Source organism: Colias eurytheme, chromosome 12 (genome assembly GCF_061535395.1).
Source record: "Colias eurytheme isolate Ceu_HAF_F1 chromosome 12, ilColEury1 Martin Lab GWU primary, whole genome shotgun sequence".
NCBI classification, from domain to species: domain Eukaryota; kingdom Metazoa; phylum Arthropoda; class Insecta; order Lepidoptera; family Pieridae; genus Colias; species Colias eurytheme.
In genome coordinates, this window is record NC_142991.1 from 1,087,393 (window position 1) to 1,101,574 (window position 14,182).

The 14,182-nt window shown below is 34.7% G+C and overlaps 1 protein-coding gene across 1 annotated transcript in view; it reads right to left on the bottom strand.

Moving 5' to 3' along the window:
• LOC149903771 (uncharacterized) overlaps positions 1 to 14,182 on the bottom strand; it is a 149,526-nt gene that overhangs the window by 7,509 nt on the left and 127,835 nt on the right. Inside the window, exons 10-22 of the mRNA XM_090108180.1 lie at positions 12,886 to 12,980; positions 10,784 to 11,020; positions 7,696 to 7,837; positions 7,090 to 7,241; positions 6,361 to 6,470; positions 5,933 to 6,093; positions 5,073 to 5,330; positions 4,290 to 4,415; positions 3,734 to 4,017; positions 3,170 to 3,335; positions 2,803 to 2,943; positions 2,105 to 2,369; positions 1,323 to 1,513 (exon numbers count right to left, since the gene is read on the bottom strand). Of these exons, the coding sequence (XP_089964306.1) occupies positions 1,323 to 1,513; positions 2,105 to 2,369; positions 2,803 to 2,943; positions 3,170 to 3,335; positions 3,734 to 4,017; positions 4,290 to 4,415; positions 5,073 to 5,330; positions 5,933 to 6,093; positions 6,361 to 6,470; positions 7,090 to 7,241; positions 7,696 to 7,837; positions 10,784 to 11,020; positions 12,886 to 12,980 (2,328 nt within the window). The remainder of the gene's footprint in view (positions 1 to 1,322; positions 1,514 to 2,104; positions 2,370 to 2,802; positions 2,944 to 3,169; positions 3,336 to 3,733; positions 4,018 to 4,289; positions 4,416 to 5,072; positions 5,331 to 5,932; positions 6,094 to 6,360; positions 6,471 to 7,089; positions 7,242 to 7,695; positions 7,838 to 10,783; positions 11,021 to 12,885; positions 12,981 to 14,182) is intronic.

The window sequence follows — 14,182 nt, forward strand, 5'->3', positions numbered from 1 at the left end:
TGCGTACCGACATAACGCGTGCCTACATAGCACGTACCGACATAACACATACCGATACAACACGGTACCAATATAACGCGTACCGATTCAACGCGGTGCAGACGTAACACGGTGTCGACATAACGTGATACCTACACAACGCAGGCGATTAAGGAAGCACTACTCTCATTTTATTTATTTATTTTTATTTATAACACTGTTCGATATTATTTGGTAAAATTAACAAATACGACGAACAATAGTTGAGACTTGATACACCCATAACTTTTAAACGTGAGAAATATAGCACTATGGGTAAATTTGAGTAAAAAATTGAAAAAAAACGAAATCTTTTGTCGCTATATTATTTATTTGATTATAAAAAACCGGTTTAATAAAATCAAAGCGCACGCAATTTACATAAATTTTGCTACAAAACACCTATCATTTCCATAATTTTATTAAGTCCGCGGTAGGTATTGAACGCACGGCCGGCCCCAACTAAGTCACCTACCTGGTCCGCCTATCGCTACCCGCTAGGGCTCCCTCTGCGGCACGGCGGCGTACCGCTGCCGTTCGCCTCTCGACGCTGTTTCATAGAAACACTAATGCAACCAGTAGTTCTACTTTATGATACTTCTATAAGAAGATCTAGTTAGAGAAACTAATTTTTGATATAGCTTCGTAAATCGTAAGGATATTGTTGTATTTTTTATTCAGTTTGCTTGACCGTCGACATGTTGTCGTTGTCACTAACAATATATCGACCATTATAAGCAATTTGAAATCGTCCGAAAAAATCATATTTCACAACATTAAATTTAATTAGTTCTGTGTCTATATTTTGCTGTATTTATTTAATTAAGTAGAACTATTGATCGAATTAGTTTTTCTGAGGCGCGTCATAAAGTATTTAAAGATAAATTACAAGAATAGATATTGTTTTCATAATCGTTGACACACAATATTCTACGTAAAACATCAAAGTCACTTAGGGAATATCATTTTACATCGCAAATAATATTAAATTATATCAAATCTATTGTTATTCAACATTAAGATTACGAGAAAATTGCGAATGTTTAATGTTTCATTTTCTATAGACTTTTGTACCAGAATAACATTTTGGTCTACTGCAACTTGTTAGCAAACTTTAGCAATTTTCGTTACCATAGAAAGAAATGAGATCAAATCGACAGCTTGTGTAGTCAAGTGCTTCAAGTTCTGCCTAACTAAAGCCGTTAGTGTAGATTTACCTAAAATACGTGGGAAGCTTGTGAGGTTTCTGATTTCTTTCCGTGTTCTGTGCCTAATTTTATGGAAAATAATGGAATATTACTTACGTCTCGCACACCTGTCTGCTTCTTCTGCTAAGAGTTTTTCTATTTTTTCAGGAAAGTGCCGTTTTGCGCACCACACGAGGCCGACCATTCCCAATACAGTGAACACGGCAAATAAGCCGAGCCAAAATGGCTCCTGCATCATTCTGGTGCCCAAGCCAACGATGTTGGGGGTCGGGTTCGGTATTTCACATCTGAAATTATTTAAAGATTTTACAAAATTTTATTTGACTTTTGTGATTCAAATGTTTTAGGGTATGATATTTTTAATTACTTAACATTTTTTGTTTTATATTTGTAATACTTTCCCGTCACTTTAAATCTAGACCAAAATTCCCATCGAGTTAGAAATTGGTAAAATTGATATACAAATTTTCTGTCATTTCGGTACTTGGACAAAAATTATTCGTGGTGAATGAAAAAAAAGAAATATTTTCTAGTGTTTGATTTTTTAGAAATTAAAAACACTTTTTAACGGATTTTAAACGCAATTTATTCATTATATTATTTTCCCGATTTCGAACACTTTACAGCGAAAGTGAATCCGTTAAAAAGTCTTTAATTTCTAAAAAGAAATATGTTTATTTATTTATTTATTAATACTTTATTGCCCTTAGAAATATTACAATATGTAATACTTAACTTAAGAATACATTAAAACAATTGGCGGTCTTATCTATCGCATTTCTTCCAGACAGCCGGGACGTACGGAGAGAAATTAAAATAGAGGAAAGGTGAAGGGTGAATTATTTGTGATTCTAAACTCTACTATCTACTACACTGACCGCTTGCCCTTCCAGGAGGGGTTGCACTGGCACAGGAAGTTGCCGGCGCGCTCGAGACAGGCCCCGCGGTGGTTGCAGGGCCGCGCCGCGCACGCGCGCACGCGCTCGTTACAGCGCCGCCCGCGCCAGCCGCGCGCGCACGAGCAGCGGTACCCGCCCCCCGCACCCGCACCGGCGTCATCCCCCCCGACACCGCCAGACCACTCGGTGCAGTTGCCGTATATGCACGGGGAGCGCTCGCACGCGGTCAGCGCGCAGAACGCGCCTGTACAAAGGAACGCTTGCTCAATGACCTTAAATTAACAAACTGTACTCCAGCTCCTATGTCGTAAAATGGAAAAAAAAAATATTTCAAACCTGATAGTGCTTGCCACGCGTCTGAACGTACCTTTCTGGTCATTTAACTTCAATCCAATCATTCATAGGCAATTTATATAGGTACGACATACATAATAAAAAAAATATTTTTTTTTGTTGAAAAAATGCAAAATCGAAATTTACTGAACTACACGGAATTTTAAAAATTAAAAATATTAAGTAATAGTGGCATATAAAATTGATAAAGAAAATGGTCCTTCGAGCTAAAAAGTAAATATATGTTTCCGAAATAATGTGACACAAAATCATATTTTAAAAGATATTTAAAAAAAAAAAGCTTTTAACTCGTTAGCTTTAAAATTTATAATTCAATAACTTACCTGTATAAAACCCAGAACATTGACAGAAGTTTTTGGAATCATTTGCAGTGCAACGGCCATCATGGAGACAAGGGTTTGGGTAACACGAATCTAAATTCGTTTCATCGGGAAGCGCAAGCATTTTGTTATGGTATTCGGGATCTGAAAAAAAAAATGAGTTTGTAGCTGTTCATTAGTTGCTTAATTTTTAGAACATTATTAGCTTGAAATAAAACAACCAATCAAGATGACTTATAGCAATACATCAATCGTGTTTACAATTTGTAAATATTTAACCTTTCGCGTACATAATTATATGTATATGATATCACAATAAGCTCTACGTGTGCAAGTCAGAACTTTAATATCAACAAATACACAAACTCACCGCTATCCACACTAATCTCCACATCCACATCCAATGGAGTACTATCAGAATGTTGCGTAATGATGAGTGTGTGTAAGTTGGAGCGCACGAGTAACGGGCTTGACGCAGAAACGCCCGCGCACACTGCCCACCGCGTGCCTGAGTTTGAGGCGTATGGGTCTTCCACCTGGAAGATAATGGAGTTAAGATTATTTCCAAAAGCTTTAATAAGATAATTATTTGACCATTTAACAACAACATAGCGTTTTTAGTTAAGCACGTTTGTAGTTTCCTACTGTTAACTAATTTTGCAGTTCATTACTAAATTTGAGTTGATTTGAAAATATGAAATAAAATACAATAATTCGAATTGACGCATGTTATTTAACATCCCAGTATTTGTAGACACTAGGATACTTAAAAAAAAAAACAATTATATTTAACCGAAAATGCATTAACTTATAAGTAAACATAATTAAAAATAAATGCAAAGCCTCTCTGATATAATATACACTAGTTTATTAAAATTATTAAGCATAAACATTCCATTTAACAATAAAGTACAAAACAATTCTCTATACGCACCTCAATCCACCCCTTCCCTTCCCCACACGGCCACAGCTCTTTCACCCCAAACTCTCCATCCTCCCCACGTTCCCCACCATCCCCACTTTCCCCACCATCCCCACTCCCCCCACTCGCTACCGACGCAAGCTTCGCAGCACCAAACGCAACACCAATAGTATGTGCGTGCGGTGCTACCGTTCTATAGCGAATAACGCCGTGGTATGGGAGAGGCCAATTTGGAGGTGTGATGTAGCCCCGAGTGGTAGGCAGTTGGAGCACGTGGGTTATGTTGAGCGAGCTCACTGGAATACAATATATCCATACTATTATTAATATTATAAATGCGAAAGTAACTCTGTCTGTCTGTCTGTTACTCAATCACGCCTTAACTACTGAACCAATTTACATGAAATTTGGAATAGAGATATTTTGATACTCGAGAAAGGACATAGGATAGGTTTTATCCCGGAAATCCTACGGGAACGGGTTTTTCTTTGAAAACGAGGGCGAAGCCGCGGGCAGAAACCTAGTAGAAATTATAAATATAATATTAACATATACATATAATATTTACTCCTATCGTGTGTGATGTTGAGCGAACTCACTGTAATACACAATATGTAAAAATTCAATAGGGGTAGGATTTGACCCGAACGGACGTCGTTTAGTTGGAGCACGTGGGTTATGTTGAGCGAGCTCACTGGAATTAAAATAGAATGTTTAATAAAAATTATTTTAATAATTTTATTTTCTTTGGCAACATTAAAAATTGTGCTATCGTGAGACTATTACAATTCAATTACGATAATGATTTAAATTTTGCAGAATACGAATTTTGTCAAAATTATAATTGGATTGTAATGTACTATTAATTGAATCGTAAAGGTGTGAAATTTAAATAAAATGGTGGACTTGGGGCCCAGTTCACAAGTTAAGATAGCGCTGTGACATGTAACACGTAAAATTAGCAAACTTAAAATTAACAAAAAGTACCTGTCACAGCCACATTGGATCCTGTCCCATGATTATTACACGACGATTATTACGATATTATATTTATATTAGCTTCACTGTTTGTTACACTTTAAACGGCCAGATTTCGTTCAAACTTTGTAGATTTATCGAGGACCGATGACAATACACTAATTTGATAAAATTTTTTATTTTTTATTTCGGTTTTCTATAAAAAGCATGTTTTTTAGTTTTTTTTAACTATTATTATATGTATAGCAAACGTAACATTCGCATTTCTGGAATGTTCTAAGAACTTTTCCATCTAGAATAACTTAAAGGAACGAGTCGACAGATGGCGCTATGATTGTTTACGATATTACAATTAACAAACACACAAACATACCCATTTCATAATGCGCCAGAAATCCAGTTCCCGTCACATTTGGTCCCGTTTTATACCGCAGACGTAACACCTCATTTTCCGATACAAATAATCCACCAGTGAGTAAACTCACGTTCTGGAATGTTCTAAGAACAGTTCCGTCTAGAATAACTTCTAGAAACGAGTCGGTAGATGGCGTTGAAACGTTCTGTGATATGCCGTTGAAAAATGTACCGTAGCCGAAGTCGTAGTGGCTTATGTTGAGGAACACGCGCTTGCCTGGAAGAGATTGCAAAATAAATATATTATTGATGACTTTATTATAGAAGAATTTTGGGTATTGTGTATTGAATATTTTAATAAAAATTCACTAACGATAAAATTGACTCAGTTTTAATATACTTGTCTGTTCAAAATTCAGTTAGTTTTTAACATCAGTTGTCTAGTTGGTGCTACGATAAACATTAAAAAAATATGGGCAGTTTTTTTATCATTTCATAGAAAAATCTGAATAAAATTGTTGCTATCCGATTATTTTTAGTATTATTTCAAATATATTAAGTACAAAATAGGGAGAACAACATAATCCTGATAACATTTCCACGTTTTCTTTCAAAGTTAAATCAAATCTTCTTTTTTACAAAATCTTAAATTTAATTTCTATTTCCTACAACATTCACATATATATATAACTAGCGGTCCGCCCCGGCTTCGCCCGTGGTACATGTTTACGTTTTCTCTACATAAAAACCATCCTCGTACTTCAAGGAATATAATAAAAAAAGAATTATCGAAATCGGTTCAGCCGTTCTCGAGTTATGCGCTTACCAACACATTTTGCGATTCATTTTTATATATAAGAGATGTCACAGTCACATTACCTGCCGGCGTCAATATATCAATAGTACAGTCCAAATCCGGCAACAAAAAATGCGGGTAGTTGGGGCTCGAAATAGTTCCCGCTTTGGACGTGTACGTGCGAGACGGACAATCTGTTAGTTCTACTGCCTCCCATGTTAGTGAGAAACCCGTGCCTTGTATACTGGAAGGGAAAAAAAGATAAAAATTTATTTTTAACTGAAAAGACGGAATCAGATCAGTTTCAAACTGCATGACAGATACTCTGAAAACGTGGTTATTGTGAGTTGTAATGACTGATTCAAAGCCCAACAAAAAAATAAGCTGAAAATAAGTCAGTTTTAAATAACACATTGGGCTAATTTTTACAAGTACAATTCACTATCAAAATTAACATTAAAATATTACAAATCCGTCATAATTAAATGCGGGTATTTGTACAAATACTGACCTATAATCCGAATGGAAATGTACTATAGCTTCATTGCCTGATGCAACCCAGCGCACTTCACTCAACGTGCCGCAGTACCGAGCCGATTTTGTTCCAACCACGTCGCGTAACTGAAATATATAAGAAAAATAGTTAAATTACTTGTATTAAAAATATTAAAAATAAGGTATTTGTGCAGAAAAAAATCAGAATATAAATATTTTTGGTGTAAGAGGAAAGCTTTCATTTTCCACACATACCATGCAGCTTCTCGCAAGTAATGTTTCGTGAGCTGCTAACTGTGAACTGTGTATTTATTTTGTACATAGCACCTTCGTAGTACATAAATAAAAACAGCAAATTACTAGTTTTGAATAAGTATTAGTATTTTTCACGTCAGTGAACCACCACATTTACGCACAGATTTAAAGGCGTATAGACGCGACAATAATATAGCTAATCACTTCAATAAATCAATATAATCATAGAAACCGCGTACGACGCTCACTTGTTCCGTTTCACTCGCGTACGGCATAGTGTAGAACGGGCTTCTTACTACCCAGATATTCAAAAACAAAGCAACTCTATACACTTACGTACTTAAGTGACATAAATTAAATTTAAGTGACATCATTTTTTTTGTACAAATAATTTGCATGCTGTTAATAAAGGCTGAACATGCTGGAAAACTTAATTGTTAACATCTCTGTATACCATGTTTTTTGGCAAATAAATTAATTTGAATTTTACCTCAACATAATCATATAAACAATCCCTCTGATACTCAATGTCCACATCCCGTAATATGAGCACGAGGCGGGATCGCGGTACTCCGCGTACGATGCTCACTTGTTCCGTTTCACTCGCGTACGGTAGAGGGTGGGATGGGCTTGTTAGTACGCCTGGAAAGTGAATATGCTCTTATTATTAAAAAAATACAATATTTTATTTGGTAGCAATATAGAAAGCAATAATTATATAGAAAACAGAATACCAGAGAGTCTAAACATCATATCGTACCCAAAAGTTTTATCAGGTGTGCGCAATTATATTTTTTTGTGTGTATAAATTGTATCTTTGCATTGTACAATAAAGTGTTTTCTTTATTTTATTTATTTATTATTAAAAGTAGAAAGGTGTACCTAAATAGACAAAGCGCTCCGGTAGCGGCATTTTGAAATGTATCTAAAAAAACAGAATTGTTTTCAGTTTGACTTCAGTTGTCTCTTTTATTCTCACTTTAATTATCCCCGCGTACTACTTATAATATCATTATGTGAAGGTATGTTATCATTAGTAACCTATATCTACACATTTTTAGTTATAATTGTGTGTATGTATTGTTTGATAACTCACCACTAGCGCCCTCCACAGTCTGGTTGGAACGCACCAGCCGCGCGGCGAGGCGACGCTTGCACACAAACCCGCCCGTGAGAGAACAACGTCGTAGTGCCCAGTATAACCCGCTCGGTTGTGACGGTACGGGGGAGGTTTTCCACTGCGATATAAATTTTTTTTTATTTTCTTTATTTGGGATAAAACATAACACATTAAAATAAACAAATGTCGTATACAATAAAATTCACAAATGCATATAGAACGTTTACAATTTAAATTAAAACATCAAAATGGTAAATTTTTTTACTTAGATTGTAACTATGTTAAGTGTGTTAATGTTTGTATGGAGATTTAATATTATAGTATTTATTTATACAATTTAAAAACTAAGAAGCCCTCATGAATTTTATTTAATCATGTACATAATATGAAATTAGTAAGCTTTTACAGTGTAGTGTCGGGTAGCAATTTAAAGACCAACCAGATAAATAAGTGCTATTTATCCAACACCAATATAATGTTTACCAAGAATATATCCTATACTTACTATTTTAAAACTGTAGATATAAGTAATTTCAAAGTTAAGTAATTGCAACGTTTAAGCGGCTACAGCAACGTGGTTACAAGTAATAGCCTTAACACTACAGTGCACGCGCGTTCTACTATAGTAGAACGCACTTACTTATTTTATCGCCATTCATTCATTCTTACACCTAACCCCCCCAGCTCCCAGATAAGCTAAGTCGACAAAATTGCCAAACGGATTAGTATGGTGCATATTTGCAACGTAAGCGCATGTTCCTGTTATGACGTGTCAAAGTTCGGCTTCTACTATAGTAGTACATGCGAGTATTGGTGTAATAAAACTGAAGGTAAGTAAAACTATCTTTTTTGGGTTTTTTAAATTATTATCAATGGACATTGAATGATTTAAATTTTAAAATTTAACTATGTACAGTTGCATTACTATTTCGTGTATAATGATGTATTTAATAATTAATATTTCTTTGCTTTAGCGAAAAAATGGACCCCGTATTGTAGGCGCGCGTGATGGCTGAACGAAGAATTAGAGGACGGGGAAGTGATCCAAAGTGACTCGACGATGGGGAAGTATATGTACAACCAATGGAACAGGAAGATAGGAATCAGATGCAGGAAGCTGTAAGTGAAAATCATGCATCATCATCTGAAGATGACATGCCTCTTTCTGAACTTGCCCAAAACAATACACGTGATGACATTTATGTATCTCGAAATGGAACACGTTGGAGTAAAACATGTCCTTTAGCAACCCGGGCAAGATCTCAAAACATCCGATTCATAAATGCCTTGATAATCCACCAACTAAACAAAGGCCAAGAAAGAATTGTGAGACGTAATTTTCTTTACGATCTTTCGTACGAGCTGGTGAAACCCCTCATGGCAAGAAGATTGACAGTCGAAAACCTTCCCCGCCAATTAAAAAATAAAAGTAAATAGCTTTTGGGTCACGTAGATGAGGTACCAATACGTCATGATCCTCAAAAAATGGGAAATTTTGCCTGTGCTTCCGAGCTCGAAAAAATGGTGTAAGCGATGTACCAGATGGATTTGTCCTGATCACCAAGTTGTGGTCTGTATTGAATGTCAGGATGATGGCCAATAAGTCGGTCATCGCTTATTAGAAGTTGTTTTTTTTTGAGCTGATCTCAAACTTGCCAAAAATATTGATTATTTTCTTGATCTCATAATTTGATCCTAATTTTAATTATATGCTATGAACATTTTATTTTTTTTTATAGTTATTTGTTACAATAATTAAAAGTTTAATATTACTGAGTATTATCATTTTAAGACCACCCATTTTTTTAATATTTCAAATACAGTTTTCTACTATGGTAGAGCACGCGAGCAACCATGTAAAAAAAAAGGGCGCGTGCGCTGTAGTGTTAATTAAAGAAATAATCGCGTTAAGACTTGGTAGGTACAGCTGCAGCTGGTCGGTCAAACAAACCCATTTAAAATGTTTTAATTTCTTTAATTAGTTCAAAATTTTCGTATTGTATTTTATTTCAGTTTCCTTAATCCTTATATTCTAGAAATAAAAGTTTATTGTAATGAAAATAATATTATAAACAATTCAATATGTTTGTTTGGGCACATTTATTGAGCAAACACATATTTGTCCCAACGACCAACGTTACTATTGAACGAAATATTGCTGTTATTGTTTGTCAATATTTATTTACGGCAGTGATGTTAATTTTTTGTAAGTTATTGTTTTTTTCAATAACTTTGCAATTTTGCTTGCAAATATAAAAGTTAATATTAGTACTAGGCTAAACTATTGACTATATGCTTGTGACGATTGTAAAAATTACAAGCATGTTTATCGTAAAAACCCCGTCATTCAAAAGTAATACTGCATTTCCGACCGAAAAAGGGTCAGGAAGGGTAAAGTGAGAATGATACAGATAAAAAATTGTTATCCATTCAAATAAGGGTCGTTGTTACGTGACACATTTCTTAATATTTTTCTGCACGGACAAATGTTGACAAATGAGTTGCTGGTAAATTTTTATTCGAATTTCAAAATTTTTTGCGTTTTTTTTTAATAATTACAGATTATCACAAAATAAAATTGTTTTTTTATTACATCTAGAGAGTTAAAAGACTTGCTTGTTGCTGATAAAATTGAGTGAAATAGCGAGATCGATCATAATTAGTTGGATGAAAGGATTCTTACTTTGGGGAGTACTATTTTGAAAGCTTTCCACATTCCTAAAATACGTTTATTTTTATTAAAATTTTGGGTTACGCGTTTATTTTTATGATTGTGAAATTGACCGATTGTGAAAATAACTTGATTTATATAGTATAGTGTTTACTTACGAGTTTTCTTCTCGTTTTATCTTTACATTATATTTAAAATATAAAAATCTTACTTAGATTTTTATATTTTCAATGTAATTTATTATTCGCTATATACTATAATACTGAATCTGTCCCTTTGGGTGCTAGCCACGCGCCAAGTCACTAAGTACCTTTCCAGCGTTGTCCCTATAATATAACACAAGGCTCGCGCCGAGCTGTTATATCAGGGCGGCGCTATATCAAAATCTCTTACCTGTACAGCCAAACAAGTATCACCCGCTTCCTCCGTATCATTGTACGGCGGCCACGCGGTATATCCAAGCGCTGACCCATCGAGCCACGCTAACGGCGCTTCAAGCGCTAACTTCGCTCCAAGCCAGTGCACTACACCAGCGCTGTATTCCCCGCTCTGTCGGATCCCTGATACTATAAAGCGCTGTTCTTCCGCTGAATGGATGGACGCGAGTTGCATGTTGAGGCCTTCGCATATCTGCGGATGGTGTTAGTTTTTTAGTGTTAAGTTTTAGATGGGTGTTGAATTGGCGTCTTTTGTTCCGAGTTACATGTAATTGAATCTACTTATAACATCATGGTCTAATATGTGGTACCTAGACTTACCTTACTAACATTAATTAACAAAAATAACATACGTAATTCCTAAGTAACGAAAGTTTAGAGTTAACTTTAATAAAATAAGTAAAACTAAAATAACGTGTAGCTTACTACTACGTAGCTACTTTAAAATATATATAAAGTTTTTACAATTTCATATATCGAAGTCTTGAAAAGTCTTGAACGAGTTTGCAGTGCAAATATTATTTCTCTCAAACTTGATTCCACGTGATCTTAAACAAACGTTTCCAGCTACGCGGTATTTCTTAAGCATACAAGCATAATTTTATAAAAATATAACTCTAACTTCTAACTTTCTTATTTGATGTAGAAAAGAGGCTATAAAATAAATATGTGCACTGAAATTTGACGGTTTAACACATGATTTAGCAACGAGAGGAATATTTTTAGTAAAACAGGAGTGAAAGGTTTATTTACCAAAATGATAAATTCTCTATTCCTACGTTAAATAGCTAGAAATTGCCTTTTATCTTAACATCAATATATAACGCAAATTATTACATGTCCAAAATGTGATAATAATCCTCCGAGAAAATTACCAGCATGGAACTGTAAAATCGCAGCCGTCCTGAGGGAGAAATAAATTCGCAGAACGCGCTACCAGCTTGGAAACCCAATTGTATAAAAGGATATCTCTTGAAATGGGTACATTTCATCGTTTGAATAACAAAACATCTAACTTGCTTTTGTATTTCACTTTTATTTTATCGCACGGAATGAAAAGAGTAGACAAATTGTAGGGAAAGTATTTCGATTTAATCATAGTATACAAGATTTTTCGTCAATAGTAATGGCAGTGACAAATAAAATTTTAATGAATATTTCCCATATTTCATAACTACCATATTATTTATTGTGAAAATGCAACAGATCGTATAATTTCGGATCAAACCGCAAAGAACCTAATTTTAAACAAGATAAAGGTATAATTTAAGACACAAGTAGCTCATTTCCCCGAAACAAAACTTCTCCAGTATACGATCAAACAAGGATCACACAAATATCCTTCGATTAACACTAGATTGCGCTACTGATTGCTACCAAACTCACAACTCAAACAATTACAATAATCAAGAGCGCAGATTGACTAAATTACCCGTGGGCAAAGTTAGTCGGGCAAAGTGAGTTGCGCTCGTTAGTCGTATCGATTCGCAACTTGGCGGCGGGAGAAATGATCCAAAAAATTGCCAACACCATTTCACACTATGCTTCGCATCTTCGAGATTACTTCTAAAACACTTTATTAGCCAAATTTTTCACATTTTTTTCAATTTTAAGGTTTGTGTCACGTTTGCGCTGTGCTTATTAGATTGAGTTTTTGGAGTGACTTTTCTCGATGCAATTTAAATCCGTTTGTTTGATGATTCAGTTATTATTGACCTGTGTTCAACGTCGTCATTTGTTGAACTGCGCTGCGTTCAACGTTGGAATGTCTCAACGTCTGATATCCTAACTACCCTTCTGTAGGTTATCTACAAAGTTACTAGGTTACAATACTTCTCATACTTAAGCTTGTTTTAGGTTAAAGACCGAGTCCGATCGTATTTAAGGGATTTTTTTACCTAGAATAGTTATTTATGGTACTATTAAACGTCACACAGAGCTCTTAGACTACATCCGTAACCATGATGGATGATAGCAGCAGAAACTTTTACGGAAAATGCACAATCATTTTCCATTACTTCCAATATGAATTGCATATTTTATCAGGAAATATCTCACCTGCTTCGCCGTGTCCCAGGAGGCTCGCGGGTAACCAGAGAATAGATAGCAGTAGCCGTTGAATAGGATTTGCTTCGAGTCCATACATGATTGAGCTGAGAATAAATACTTGCATTATTTAGTGAGAGGGAAATATCTCGTTCCTAAATGTAAGAATAATAAAATATTAAAATAGAGTGCATTTTTTTAATTATATTGTTTGGTACCACAGACTTATGTTAAAATATAGAATTTATTAATCAATATTTTTTTTGATTCCTTAGGATATCGAAAAGTTTTTTGTTTTATTTTTTGCACAAATTATTGGCTTCTCAGCACCTAGATTTTGAGTCTGTGTGTCGATTTGTATATTCCTAAAAATAAACTACTCATAATGCATATTCACCAAAATATGAATATAAACCATACACAAATGATCAATATACTAAATTGGCAATGCCTCTAAACATTTAGTAGCCATTCCTCGAACATGTCGAAACTCCGCACTCAATCACTTCACAAGCCATAAACTAACCTTACTTAACTATCGCATCTCTGTCTCGTCTCAAATAAAACTAAGCTACAGTAAGCCGGTATAAGCCCGGCTTAATGGAGCGGAGTATAAGCCGAAAAGATGATACAATACAGTGTGCAAATATTGTGCACGAATGAAAACTTCACGTCTAGCTTAGAGAACCTTTTGTTGCTATTGATTTTTCATCTTTAATCTCTTTAGTTAATCGTCAGAGCAATATTTTCTCGTGCTCTTTCTTTAGAGGGTTTATACAACATATTGTGAATATAATAGCGTCTTTTTTTAATTTATAATGTGATTTGTAGTCATGTTGTTTGTCGTAATTTATGTTTTATGATTTCCCAAGAAAGATATCGAATTTCAACTGCCAGACAATCCTACAATACTCATGTATAAATGCCAAAAAAAATCTAAAAATAAAACACTATAAAAACATTCCCACCCAAAATGCGAACATTTAAAATGTGGCCGGCATAAAACGCCACGAAAGGTCCACTCAAGTCGAGCCCGTCTGAGGACCATCCACTCGATGGCTCTACACTGTATGACTAATTAATATCTTTTTAATCAAGGGTATCCAATATTTATTGGGTATAATTTGCACTAAAAGTTCTGAAATATTTAGCTGGGCTCTAGTGAATCGTCAGTCTAGTTTTCGAATTGCGCATTTTAATATTGAATTTTCGTGTTTTATATTTATGAAACATATTTTATAATTAGGCTGTAAGTATTAATTGCATGCGAATTTTAGTCTAAGTTATCTTGCTTATAATTATTTATATA